Source organism: Bos taurus, chromosome 13 (assembly GCF_002263795.3).
Source record: "Bos taurus isolate L1 Dominette 01449 registration number 42190680 breed Hereford chromosome 13, ARS-UCD2.0, whole genome shotgun sequence".
Classification (NCBI taxonomy): Eukaryota; Metazoa; Chordata; class Mammalia; order Artiodactyla; family Bovidae; genus Bos; species Bos taurus.
This window is the reverse complement of record NC_037340.1, coordinates 7,320,183-7,333,215: the sequence shown is the minus strand read 5'-3', so window position 1 is coordinate 7,333,215 and position 13,033 is coordinate 7,320,183. Positions and strand designations below refer to the sequence as shown.

The following is a 13,033-nucleotide window of genomic DNA, read 5'->3' as shown; positions in this document are numbered from 1 at the left end:
AGAGCATCTGTGTGATCACAAGGAACCCAGAACATCATATATATGTAGTCAGAATGTTATCACAATAATAGCAGGTAGTTCATAGCACCATGTGCCTGACATTAACTAAGCTCTTCACATTTATTAGTTTATTTAGTCCTCACAGTAACCCTAGATGCTAGGTGCAATTAGTTGTTATAATCCCCACTTTACAAAGAAGGACACGAAACACGAATGCTATAGCTTGAGTGAACTTGAGCCAGAGTTTAAACCCAAGTCAGTCACTGCAGACTCAAGTGCTCTTAGCTGCCATTGGTTACTCCCTCTCCTTCAGGAACATCTCATCTAACATCTTGTGGTCTCCAGAAGTCCCTGCATCCTTGGAAGTTTTTCTAATCAGGAGCCACTTTTACCATAAGTAATTTTGTCTAATAATACTAGACACAGGAAGTTAAACAAAGATCAACTTTGTCTTTGGAGAAGGAGAAAGGATTTTGTTAAACGTTTACTTCCAGGTAGTTATTGTCAAATTGTCACTAAACAGATTAGTTTTTCATTTTGCTGATGAGTTTTAAGAGTTTACATATTTAAATTAGTTTTTTTTCCCTTTGATCTCTTCTATTGTTCTTATGCTAAGAGAACGTTTCTTCTACTTAAGATCAGGTAGCTGTTCCCCTGTATTTTCTCGTAGGTTTTTTAGTGTTTAATTCTTTAATACAACTGCATTTTGTTTTTCTGTACATTATGCAGTATGACTCCTAGGTTGGGAAGATCCCTTGGAATAGGAAATGGCAGCCCACTTCCAATATTCTTGCCTGGGAAATCCCATGGACAGAGGAGCCTGGTGGGCTATAGTGAATGGGGTCACAAAGACTCAGATATGAATGAGTGACTGAGCACATGCACACAGCTATAGCTCAAGGATTATTTTGCAGAATAGAACAAATTGCCCAGTACCAGTTATTGAATAATGCCTTCTTTTTCCAGTGATGTATGATGTTACATTTTATTATATACTAAGCCATACTGTTCTGTTTTTCTCATTGTATAGTTACAGCATTTTTGGTTTTTTTCACTTTGTAGTACACTTTAGCATACTGTATCACTAGTAAATCAGATCTATCTCATTCTTTGCAAAGATTTCCTTGAATAAAATTTTATTTAGAATTTTATTAAATGTATATATATTATGAGAGGATACTGAATTTTATCTAGTGTTTATTCTGTTTCTGCTAAAATGATCTTATAAGTTTTCTTTTTAATTGATGTAGAATTATACATTACTTTCAGAAGAAATTCCTTTATAATATTCACTCATCATGTACAGACTTTTATTATTCTATTCATACCCATAGTCATCTCAGTAATACCTTTTTTTTTAGTTTCTTTAGTTTCTATATATTTATTGGTAAGATTATTTCTAGATACCTTGCATTTTTGTTACAAACAAAATTTTTTAAATAAATAGTATAAGCAAATTGTTGTGATAGTCATAATTTTTAACCCTTCTATGTTGGTTTGTTGTGCCAGGTATAAAAGAAAAGAAAAAATCAACAAAATCTGCAAAAGATGACATATCTCCAGAGGAAGAAGCTGAAATAGAAAGACAAAAGGTAATGGTCATGTTTACATTTTTAATGGACAAGTGATATGTACACTTTAAGTGAAGGTGTCCATGTGAGTTTCCAGTATGTCTAATAAAAAAATAACTGATTTTAACAATGAAATTTATAAATATTTTAGCAGCATAATTTTAAAATATCTCCTTTTCACCAAATATTTCTCCAAGTACAGAGTTAAAGTTTAGTTCACACCCAAGGCATGTCCCTTTGTGATTAAGAGGAAAATATCTTTTAAAACCCTTATTATAACTGACAATAAAGGGCAAAACTGACAGTAAGAGACAAAAATACTAAATTAAAACCTCAAAATAATATTGACATGGTTTTAATTCAGTCTGAATCTGTCCTGTAATACAGAGTTTGCTTTATGGCTTGTTAAATGCTCCTGTCTCTCTTTTTATTGTTGAAAATTAATGTGCAGAATTAAAGCCTTTCTTGGAAGTGTAGTAAATATTATCCTTAAGCACCTCCACATAATCCACGGCACAAAATAGTGTGTTTTTGCTGAGACAGGAATTGGAGTCAGCAGTGTTCCTGAGTCTGATGTTCCTAGTACTGTCTAGGAGGGAGCCAGACTGGTCACCTAAACTCTGCATCTTAATGCATCTTTTATTGCATATGCAGTAGTGTTTATAGAGTTAAGGAACACAAAGAAAATCTTTGTTTGTAGGAAATCATTCTAAAAAGAAAGCCAACTGTAGGTACCAGTCATAGAAAGGAGAGGAAATTAAAGCAGTCTAAGTGGGTGGAGGAAGATTGTATTTTCTGTAGCATGCATGGTTGTTTACTTGATTCTTGAAGATTTACATTTAATCCCATGGTCAGTAGAAAATACCTGTTGAGTGGAAACAGGCATTAGATTTCAGAAGCAAATATTAAGATCTTGCCTTCATATATCAATATTGGAAAAGTAGAGGCAAAAACAGCACAAGAAAAAAGGAATTCATTGTTCATAAAGCACATGTTTGGAAAGTCTAGTCTGTATCACAAACTACTACATGTTTATGAGATTTAGTGTCTGCTTAAAAAGACCAAAGTGAAAATGAGGAATTTTTATTTGGGGAACTTGAGGACTTTTGTTTCTACCACCTACTGATCAGTTACATAATGTGAAATATGGTCTGGTTTTTAGATAAAGTGTTCACCCCTCTCCTGTTGTCAGTGATATTGCTCCAAAAAATTATACCTGTTGCTCTACAGCAGTCTGTGAATTTCTTTATGAGTTCACTGATCCACAGTCTGTGATGGAAGACAGGTGTCATCCCAGAGCACTGACGACTGGCTTCTCCTTTTCTGAGGGGATTTCTGTGCTCCATACTCCTGTTTGAGGAAAGAAAAACACTGTTGTATATTTGAACTCTTTTTTTCTCTCCACAGGCTGAAATGGCTTTGCTTGTGATGGATGAGGAGGAAGAGAGCAAGAAACACTTCAATTATAACAAGATTGTGGAGCACCAGAATCTGAGCAAAAAGAAGAAAAAACAGCTCATGAAGAAAAAGGAATTATTGGAGGATGACTTTGAGGTAACCAGCGACAAAAATCATTATTCTATTAAAAGCTGGCGTTGAATCTAAAGTCAGCTCTTTAGATAAAAATTGAGCTTGGCCCCTTGATCTCAGGAAGGACCCATTGTGGAGCCAAAGCTACCATCTTTTAGCCCAGTATAACCAGTTCATCCTCAGGGTGGTTCTTGGAGCATCAGGTGAAGTAGTAGGCTTCTATTTTGGTAGCTATGCTGCACCAAAATATGTAGCTTTTAGCATTAGAATCACATGCAGTGTGATGCTCACACTGGGAAGGTTCTGCATCGTTAAGCCTGACTGCAGAGTAGCAGATTCACGTCACACTCTGTGCAAGGGCCAGGCAGTAGGCGTGTTTTTTTTGTTGTTGTTGTTGTGCTGGGTCTGCGTTTCGCTGCGTGGGCTCTTTGTTGCTCTGCACAGGCTTTCTTTAGCTCTGGTGAGCAGGGGCTGCCCTGTAGCTGTGGTACCCAGGCTTCTCGTTGTGATGGGTTCTCTTGAAGAATATGAACTCTAGGGTGCATGGGCTCGACAGTTGATGCAGGTAGGCTCAGTTGTCCAGTTTGTGCCATCTCTCTGGACCAGGGATCAAACCCACATCCCCTGCATTGGCAGTCAGTTTCTTTTTTTTTTTTTCATACATGACATTTCACATGTTTCAATGCCATTCTCCCAAATCTTCCCACCCTCTCCCTCTTCCACAGAGTCCATAAGCCTGTTCTATACATCAGTGTCTCTTTTGCTGTCTCGTATACAGGGTTATCGTTACCATCTTTCTAAATTCCATATATATGCGTTAGTATACTGTATTGGTGTTTTTCCTTCTGGCTTACTTCACTCTGTATAATAGGCTCCAGTTTCATCCACCTCATTAGAACTGATTCAAATGTATTCTTTTTAATGGCTGAGTAATACTCCATTGTGTATATGTACCACAGCTTTCTTATCCATTTATCTGCTGATGGACATCTAGGTTGCTTCCATGTCCTGGCTATTATAGACAGTGCTGCGATGAACATTGGGGTACACGTGTCTCTTTCCCTTCTGGTTTCCTCAGTGTGTATGCCCAGCAGTGGGATTGCAGGATCATAAGGCAGTTCTATTTCCAGTTTTTTAAGGAATCTCCACACTGTTCTCCATAGTGGCTGTACTCGTTTGCATTCCCACCAACAGTGTAAGAGGGTTCCCTTTTCTCCACACCCTCTCCAGCATTTATTATTTGTAGACTTTTGGATCGAAGCCATTCTGACTGGTGTGAAATGGTATCTCATAGTGGTTTTGATTTGCATTTCTCTGATAATGAGTGATGTTGAGCATCTTTTCATGTGTTTGTTAGCCATCTGTATGTCTTCTTTGGAGAAATGTCTATTTAGATCTTTGGCCCATTTTTTGATTGGGTCATTTATTTTTCTGGAGTTGAGCTGGAGGAGTTGCTTGTATATTTTTGAGATTAGTTGTTTGTCGGTTGCTTCATTTGCTATTATTTTCTCCCATTCTGAAGGCTGTCTTTTCACCTTGCTAATAGTTTCCTTTGATGTGCAGAAGCTTTTAAGTTTAATTAGGTCCCATTTGTTTATTTTTGCTTTTATTTCCAATATTCTGGGAGGTGGGTCATAGAGGATCCTGCTGTGATGTATGTCAGAGAGTGTTTTGCCTATGTTCTCCTCTAGGAGTTTTATAGTTTCTGGTCTTACGTTGAGATCTTTAATCCATTTTGAGTTTATTTTTGTATATGGTGTTAGAAAGTGTTCTAGTTTCATTCTTTTACAAGTGGTTGACCAGATTTCCCAGCACCACTTGTTAAAGAGATTGTCTTTAATCCATTGTATATTCTTGCCTCCTTTGTCAAAGATAAGGTGTCCATATGTGCGTGGATTTATCTCTGGGCTTTCTATTTTGTTCCATTGATCTATATTTCTGTCTTTGTGCCAGTACCATACTGTCTTGATAACTGTGGCTTTGTAGTAGAGCCTGAAGTCAGGTAGGTTGATTCCTCCAGTTCCATTTTTCTTTCTCAAGATCGCTTTGGCTATTCGAGGTTTTTTGTATTTCCATACAAATTGTGAAATTATTTGTTCTAGCTCTGTGAAGAATACTGTTGGTAGCTTGATAGGGATTGCATTGAATCTATAAATTGCTTTGGGTAGTATACTCATTTTCACTATATTGATTCTTCCAATCCATGAACATGGTATATTTCTCCATCTATTAGTGTCCTCTTTGATTTCTTTCACCAGTGTTTTATAGTTTTCTATATATAGGTCTTTAGTTTCTTTAGGTAGATATATTCCTAAGTATTTTATTCTTTTCGTTGCAGTGGTGAATGGAATTGTTTCCTTAATTTCTCTGTTTTCTCATTATTAGTGTATAGGAATGCAAGGGATTTCTGTGTGTTGATTTTATATCCTGCAACTTTACTGTAATCATTGATTAGTTCTAGTAATTTTCTGGTGGAATCTTTAGGGTTTTCTATGTAGAGGATCATGTCATCTGCAAATAGTGAGAGTTTTACTTCTTCTTTTCCAATTTGGATTCCTTTTATTTCTTTTTCTGCTCTGATTGCTGTGGCCAAAACTTCCAAAACTATGTTGAATAGTAATGGTGAAAGTGGGCACCCTTGTCTTGTTCCTGACTTTAGAGGAAATGCTTTCAGTTTTTCACCATTGAGGATAATGTTTGCTGTGGGTTTGTCATATATAGCTTTTATTATGTTGAGGTATGTTCCTTCTATTCCTGCTTTCTGGAGAGTTTTTATCATAAATGGGTGTTGAATTTTGTCAAAGGCTTTCTCTGCATCTATTGAGATAATCATATGGTTTTTGTTTTTCAATTTGTTAATGTGGTGTATTACATTGATTGATTAGCGGATATTGAAGAATCCTTGCATCCCTGGGATAAAGCCCACTTGGTCATGGTGTATGATCTTTTTAATGTGTTGTTGGATTCTGATTGCTAGAATTTTGTTTAGGATTTTTGCATCTATATTCATCAGTGATATTGGCCTGTAGTTTTCTTTTTTTGTGGGATCTTTGTCAGGTTTTGGTATTAGGGTGATGGTGGCCTCATAGAATGAGTTTGGAAGTTTACCTTCCTCTGCAATTTTCTGGAAGAGTTTGAGCAGGATAGGTGTTAGCTCTTCTCTAAATTTTTGGTAGAATTCAGCTGTGAAGCCGTCTGGACCTGGGCTTTTGTTTGCTGGAAGATTTTTGATTACAGTTTCAATTTCCGTGCTTGTGATGGGTCTGTTAAGGTTTTCTATTTCTTCCTGGTCGAGTTTTGGAAAGTTGTACTTTTCTAAGAATTTGTCCATTTCTTCCTCGTTGTCCATTTTATTGGCATATAATTGTTGATAATAGTCTCTTATGATCCTTTGTATTTCTGTGTTGTCTGTTGTGATCTCTCCATTTTCGTTTCTAATTTTATTGATTTGATTTTTCTCCCTTTGTTTCTTGATGAGTCTGGCTAATGGTTTATCAATTTTTTTTTATCCTTTCAAAGAACCAGCTTTTGGCTTTGTTGATTTTTGCTATGGTCTCTTTTGTTTCTTTTGCATTTATTTCTGCTCTAATTTTTAAGATTTCTTTCCTTCTACTAACCCTGGGGTTCTTCATTTCTTCCTTTTCTAGTTGCTTTAGGTGTAGAGTTAGGTTATTTATTTGACTTTTATCTTGTTTCTTGAGGTGTGCCTGTATTGCTATGAACTTTCCCCTTAGGACTGCTTTTACTGTGTCCCACAGGTTTTGGGTTGTTGTGTTTTCATTTTCATTCGTTTCTATGCAAATTTTGATTTCTTTTTTGATTTCTTCTGTGATTTGTTGGTTATTCAGCAGGGTGTTGTTCATCCTCCATATGTTGGAATTTTTAATAGTTTTTCTCCTGTAATTGAGATCTAATCTTACTGCATTGTGGTCAGAAAAGATGCTTGGAATGATTTCTATTTTTTTGAATTTACCAAGGCTAGCTTTATGGCCCAGGATGTGATCTATCCTGGAGAAGGTTCCATGTGCGCTTGAGAAAAAGGTGAAATTCATTGTTTTGGGATGAAATGTCCTATAGATATCAATTAGGTCTAACTGGTCTATTGTATCGTTTAAAGTTTGTGTTTCCTTGTTAATTTTCTGTTTAGTTGATCTATCCATAGGTGTGAGTGGGGTATTAAAGTCTCCCACTATTATTGTGTTATTGTTAATTTCTCCTTTCATACTTGTTAGCATTTGTCTTACATACTGCGGTGCTCCCGTGTTGGGTGCATATATATTTATAATTGTTATATCTTCTTCTTGGATTGATCCTTTGATCATTATGTAGTGACCTTCTTTGTCTCTTTTCACAGCCTTTGTTTTAAAGTCTATTTTATCTGGTATGAGTATTGCTACTCCTGCTTTCTTTTGGTCCCTATTTGCATGGAAAATCTTTTTCCAGCCCTTCACTTTCAGTCTGTATGTGTCCCCTGTTTTGAGGTGGGTCTCCTGTAGACAACATATGTAGGGGTCTTGTTTTTGTATCCATTCAGCCAGTCTTTGTCTTTTGGTTGGGGCATTCAACCCATTTACGTTTAAGGTAATTACTGATAAGTATGATCCCGTTGCCATTTACTTTATTGTTTGGGGTTCAAATTTATACACCATTTTTGTGTTTCCTGTCTAGAGAATATCCTTTAGTATTTGTTGGAGAGCTGGTTTGGTGGTGCAGAATTCTCTCAGCTTTTGCTTGTCTGAGAAGCTTTTGATTTCTCCTTCATACTTGAATGAAATCCTTGCTGGGTACAATAATCTGGGCTGTAGGTTATTTTCTTTCATCATTTTAAGTATGTCTTGCCATTCCCTCCTGGCTTGAAGAGTTTCTATTGAAAGATCAGCTGTTATCCTTATGGGAATTCCCTTGTGTGTTATTTGTTGTTTTTCCCTTGCTGCTTTTAATATTTGTTCTTTGTGTTTGATCTTTGTTAATTTGATTAATATGTGTCTTGGGGTGTTTCTCCTTGGGTTTATCCTGTTTGGGATTCTCTGGGTGTCTTGGACTTGGGTGATTATTTCCTTCCCCAGTTTAGGGAAGTTTTCAACTATTATCTCCTCAAGTATTTTCCCATGGTCTTTCTTTTTGTCTTCTTCTTCTGGAACCCCTATGATTCGAATGTTGTAGCGTTTAATATTGTCCTGGAGGTCTCTGAGATTGTCCTCATTTCTTTTAATTCGTTTTTCTTTTATTCTCTCTGATTCATTTATTTCTACCATTCTATCTTCTAATTCACTAATCCTGTCTTCTGCCTCTGTTATTCTACTATTTGTTGCCTCCAGAGTGTTTTTAATTTCATTTATTGCATTATTCATTATATATTGACTCTTTTTTATTTCTTCTAGGTCCTTGTTAAACCTTTCTTACATCTTCTCAATCCTTGTCTCCAAGCTATTTATCTGTGATTCCATTTTAATTTCAAGATTTTGGATCAATTTCACTATCATTATTTGGAATTCTTTATCAGGTAGATTCCCTATCTCTTCCTCTTTTGTTTGGTTTGGTGGGCATTTATCCTGTTCCTTTATCTGCTGGCTATTCCTCTGTCTCTTCATCTTGTTTAAATTGCTGAATTTGGGGTGTCCTTTCTGTATTCTGGCAGTTTGTGGAGTTCTCTTTATTATGGCTTTTCCTCGCTGTGTGTGGGTTTGTATAGGTGGCTTGTGAAGGTTTCCTGGTTAGGGAAGCTTGTGTCGGTGTTCTGATGGGTGGAGCTGTATTTCTTCTCTTTGTTCAGTCGCGCTGTGGGGAGGGAGGGAGGGATGCTGCAAACAAATAACACTGGCGTGCGCTCGCAGTGCCTCAGCCACACTGGGTCTGCCCCCGCTCACGACGCGTGTAGCCTCCCTGCCCACACTGCTCGGGCTCTAGGTTGTTCCGCGGGGAACAATCCGAGGCTGGCCCTGGGTTGCATGTACCTCCCAGGTCCAAGCCGCTCAGGTTCAGGCACTCGGGTAGTCCTCAGAGGCGCAGACTCAGTTGGGCCCGAGTTTTGTGCTCTTCCCAGGTCCGAGCAGCTCAAGTGATGAGGTGTTTGGCGAGCGCCAATGCTGCGACTTATCGCCTCCCCGCCACTCGGTTATCTGGGTGTAAAACCGGCACACCTTCTCAGGCAGATGTTAACCGTCCAGACCCCCAAAAAGTTTTAGTTAGCAAAGAAGCCTGCTTACACTTTTATAGATAATGTCTCTCTGGGGCTGCGATTACCCCCTTCCGGCTCTGGCTGCCTGTCACCGAAGGGGGAAGGTCTGCAGCCGGCTATCTCTGTTCAATTCTTTGTTCCATGTGCGGGCCTGGCGGTCTTAGGTTAGGGCTGGCTTTTCGCGTGGTAGATATCCCACAGTCTGGTTTGCTAGCCCAAATTATTTCGCTCAGATAGTGCTCAGGGTATTCAGGCCAGATTCTTACTCTAAGTGATGCAGCCCGCGCTGCGCCTCCCTGCCCAGCCCCCGCTTGCTAATGGCGCGTGCAGGCGTCTGCGCTGCTTCTCCGCTGGGGGAGTTACCGTAGGACTCACAATCTTCGAGTTTTAATTGTTTATTTATTTTTTCTTCCTGTTATGTTGCCCTCTGTGCTTCCAAAGCTCGGCACAGATTCGGCAGTGAGAAGGTTTCCTGGTGTTTGGAAACTTCTCTCTTTTTAAGACTCCCTTCCCCGGACGGAACTCCGTCCCTCCCTCTTTTTTGTCTCTTTTTTTGTCTTTTATATTTTTTCCTACCTCCTTTCGAAGAGTTGGAATGCTTTTCTGGGTGCCTGATGTCCTCTGCCGGCATTCAGAAGTTGTTTTGTGGAATTTACTCGAGTTTAAATGCTCTTTTGATGAATTTGTGGGGGAGAAAGTGTTCTCCCTGTCCTACTCCTCCGCCATCTTGGCTCCTCCCGCTCGGCAGTCAGTTTCTTAACCACTGGACCACCGGGAAAGTCCCAGGCCACAATTTTTTAATTGCTCTGTTTCTTGTTTCCACTGTTCCCTCTTTCCCCTCTTTTTTTGCTAAAATACATATTTCTAGTGGCCACACAGTCCCCATGCATGAGTTTGAGCCCTGTACAGAAAACCTACAGACAGCTATCAGGAACTATTTGATGACTTCCATCCATTAGCATGGAAGAATAGACTCAGAAGAAGATGGGAGAGATTTTGAATTTGTTTGGAGAATTGAGAGAAGCATACAGATAACTTCTAAGCGGCATTGAGAGGGACTTTGAGACCACTGTGTAACTCTGGTTTCTGTAAGTCAGCTCCAAGTATGGTGCTGTTCCACTGAATCAATTTTTGGTAAATTAGTTTTCTTAGAAAAAGTTAAAAGCAGAGAATGATTTATAGTCAAATATTCTATTATGATAACTAATCATCATGCAGAAAATGATGTCTTATGCATGATGACCATCACCTATAAAAACATTTTTTGTGAGTGTGGTAGTAGTATCATGCCTATGGTCCTTATTGCAAATAACTCTACAGTCCATCTCTGGGTGGGCTCTTTTTCACAGGGCAATGATGAGTGGCAGTCAGGGAGTCATGCTCACTTTCTGTCTGGTCACTCCTGTGCCCGGCAATACTTGAAGGCCTGGCTGGAGTTAAGAGTATTCTCTTAAAATGTGGGAATGCAGTGTTTTTGTAGAACGATAAAGGATACATTTGGAGCTTGTATCTGATCAGATCTTAGTCTTGGGGGTACCATCTTTCCCATCATGGTCTTTAAATCTGCTGTATGATTCACTCTCAGTAGCTGCTCATTTTAGCACCAAGGTTGAAAAAAAAATTTATTGTACTAAGAAGGCAGTGACTTCGCCTAAAATTCCAACAGGGGATGCCATCACTGGCTTAATTATCTCAGCCAGAAAGAGATTTCACACTGTAAGCATAGGTGAGCCTGCATCTCCTGTGGTCACTCCTGTAGACAGTCTAAGAGGCTGAGGTAGTAACAGGCCACAGTGTAACATATAGACTACGATAATTCCCTTCCAAGGATATTGTCATTGTGTAATAAGAACAGTGTGCCCTGCACATGTGGTTCAAGAATAAACCTAAAGACTTCATTGAAGATCTGTGGAGGAATGGCTTTCTAATGAGTCAATGCAAAATACATTTGTATTTTTTATCATCAACTCACTGACTTTTTGAACTCTGGTCTCATTTCTAGGCCTTTTGGTTTACTAATTTTATGTATTTGTACTTTCCTTTTGGGTTTGCAGGTCAATGTTAAGGATGCAAGGTTTCAGGCAATGTATACTTCCCACTTGTTCAATTTGGATCCTTCAGATCCTAATTTCAAGAAAACAAAAGCTATGGAAAGAATCCTTGAGGAGAAAGCTCGTCAGAGAGAACAAAAAGAACAGGGGCTGACTCAGGCAACGAGTGAAAAGGAGGGTGAGGTTCAGAAGGAATCACACAAGAGGTCCATTGATCCTGCCTTGTCAATGTTGATTAAATCTGTAAAAAACAAAACAGAGCAGTTTCAAGCAAGAAAAAAACAAAAAGTAAAATAATTGTATGTTGTTTCTTTTTGAATTGAGAATGTAGAAAGTATACAAAAGTGGTAGAAGGATTACTTATTGGGAACAGTCAACCTTTCAAGAATATAAGTAAAATCTGACAGTCATAAAATTTATTTTCCATGTATAAACTGAATGGTTGAAAGATTTGTATATTTCCACAAATTAATCATAATCAATCCAGACTATAAGGTTTATAAAATTTTAATATTTTTTACTCTGTTAGCTTTTGTAAAGTCTGTTTACAATTCCTATATAAAAAATAGAGTACTACCCAAGTCTTGAGTTGGAATAAGAGTTGGGAACAATTTGAAAATATGTACATGCAATACATTTATTTCTCTGGAAGCAGGAGGCAGATTTAGATACTTGTTTAAATAATTTATTTTTCTAGCCATAATGAATAGAAGCCAGTAACTTTCTTTGTTGTTTGGTCATGTTTATTATAGTTTGTTTATTAATTTATAAATAAAAGTTTTTATTATTTTGTGAACACTGATTTATTTCATCTTATTCACCTCAAATTACCCTCTGGAAAACTATCTAAAAACCTAACTAACTCTTTAAGAGTACATCTCCATAAAAGGCAGTTCCAGGTTTGCATTACTCATAATTGTATTTGAAATATTTGTGAACTCTGTGATGATTTTTCTAACTATCAGATCAGATCAGATCAGTCGCTATAGTAGCAGGAAATCTTTCTGTCTGCCCTTCAGATTTTTGGAATGCCTGGAATGGTAGATATGCTGCTGTAGAATTTAAGGAATCTTAATTTTTTAATTAAATTAAAACACACCTTTGAGGCCTTAATACTCCTGCATCTCATCTGATCTAGATTTTATAAACTGTAAACTGACCACTTAGAAGAAGTAGGTGTGCTATATAGGTAAATGAAAATTAAAAAATCCAAAATGATCACTTGGGGGAAAAAAAGGCAGTAGGAATTTGGCCAAGTTTTTGATTAACAGTAAACTTGACATTATCGGTATAAAAACTCAAGCCCGCCAATGTACTATATATTTTCGAGAATAAAAAGGTATAAGACACAGAATGATGTCAAGATAGTAAGGGCGTATAAACAGTCTCTGAAAGGGGAAGGGAAAAAGAAGATATCTAAAATTGCTCATAATAACAGAAAAATGCAGAGTATGTGCAGGGCATGGTATTCTTACCATAAAGTGCTGACATTGTTAGGTGGTTCAGCCAAATAAAGCAGTATTTACATACTCATCACTAAAAGATCATGAATCTTAATGTATTTTTGAATATTGTCTATAAACAGTTGTATATATTTCATTATGCAAGGAAAAAGACTTTTTTCCTTTAAACTTTAATCATAGTGTGGGGATTACTCAGTTTGATTTTTAAATTACTGTGAAATTTAGCTCTTTGGTTTTTGG

General features: G+C 37.6%; 1 protein-coding gene across 3 annotated transcripts in view; it reads left to right on the top strand.

Annotated features, from left to right (window-relative positions):
- Positions 1–12,126, top strand: part of ESF1 (ESF1 nucleolar pre-rRNA processing protein homolog) — a 66,319-nt gene extending 54,193 nt beyond the window's left edge. For 2 of the 3 annotated variants that reach the window (XM_005214072.5, XM_005214073.5), the window contains exons 12-14: positions 1,510–1,592; positions 2,979–3,125; positions 11,334–12,126. In XM_005214072.5, coding sequence (XP_005214129.1) covers positions 1,510–1,592; positions 2,979–3,125; positions 11,334–11,627 — 524 coding nt within the window. In that variant the 3' untranslated portion in view covers positions 11,628–12,126. The remainder of the gene's footprint in view (positions 1–1,509; positions 1,593–2,978; positions 3,126–11,333) is intronic. The other variant, NM_001192772.1, reaches the window with a different exon arrangement.
- The last annotated feature ends 907 nt before the right edge of the window (positions 12,127–13,033 follow it).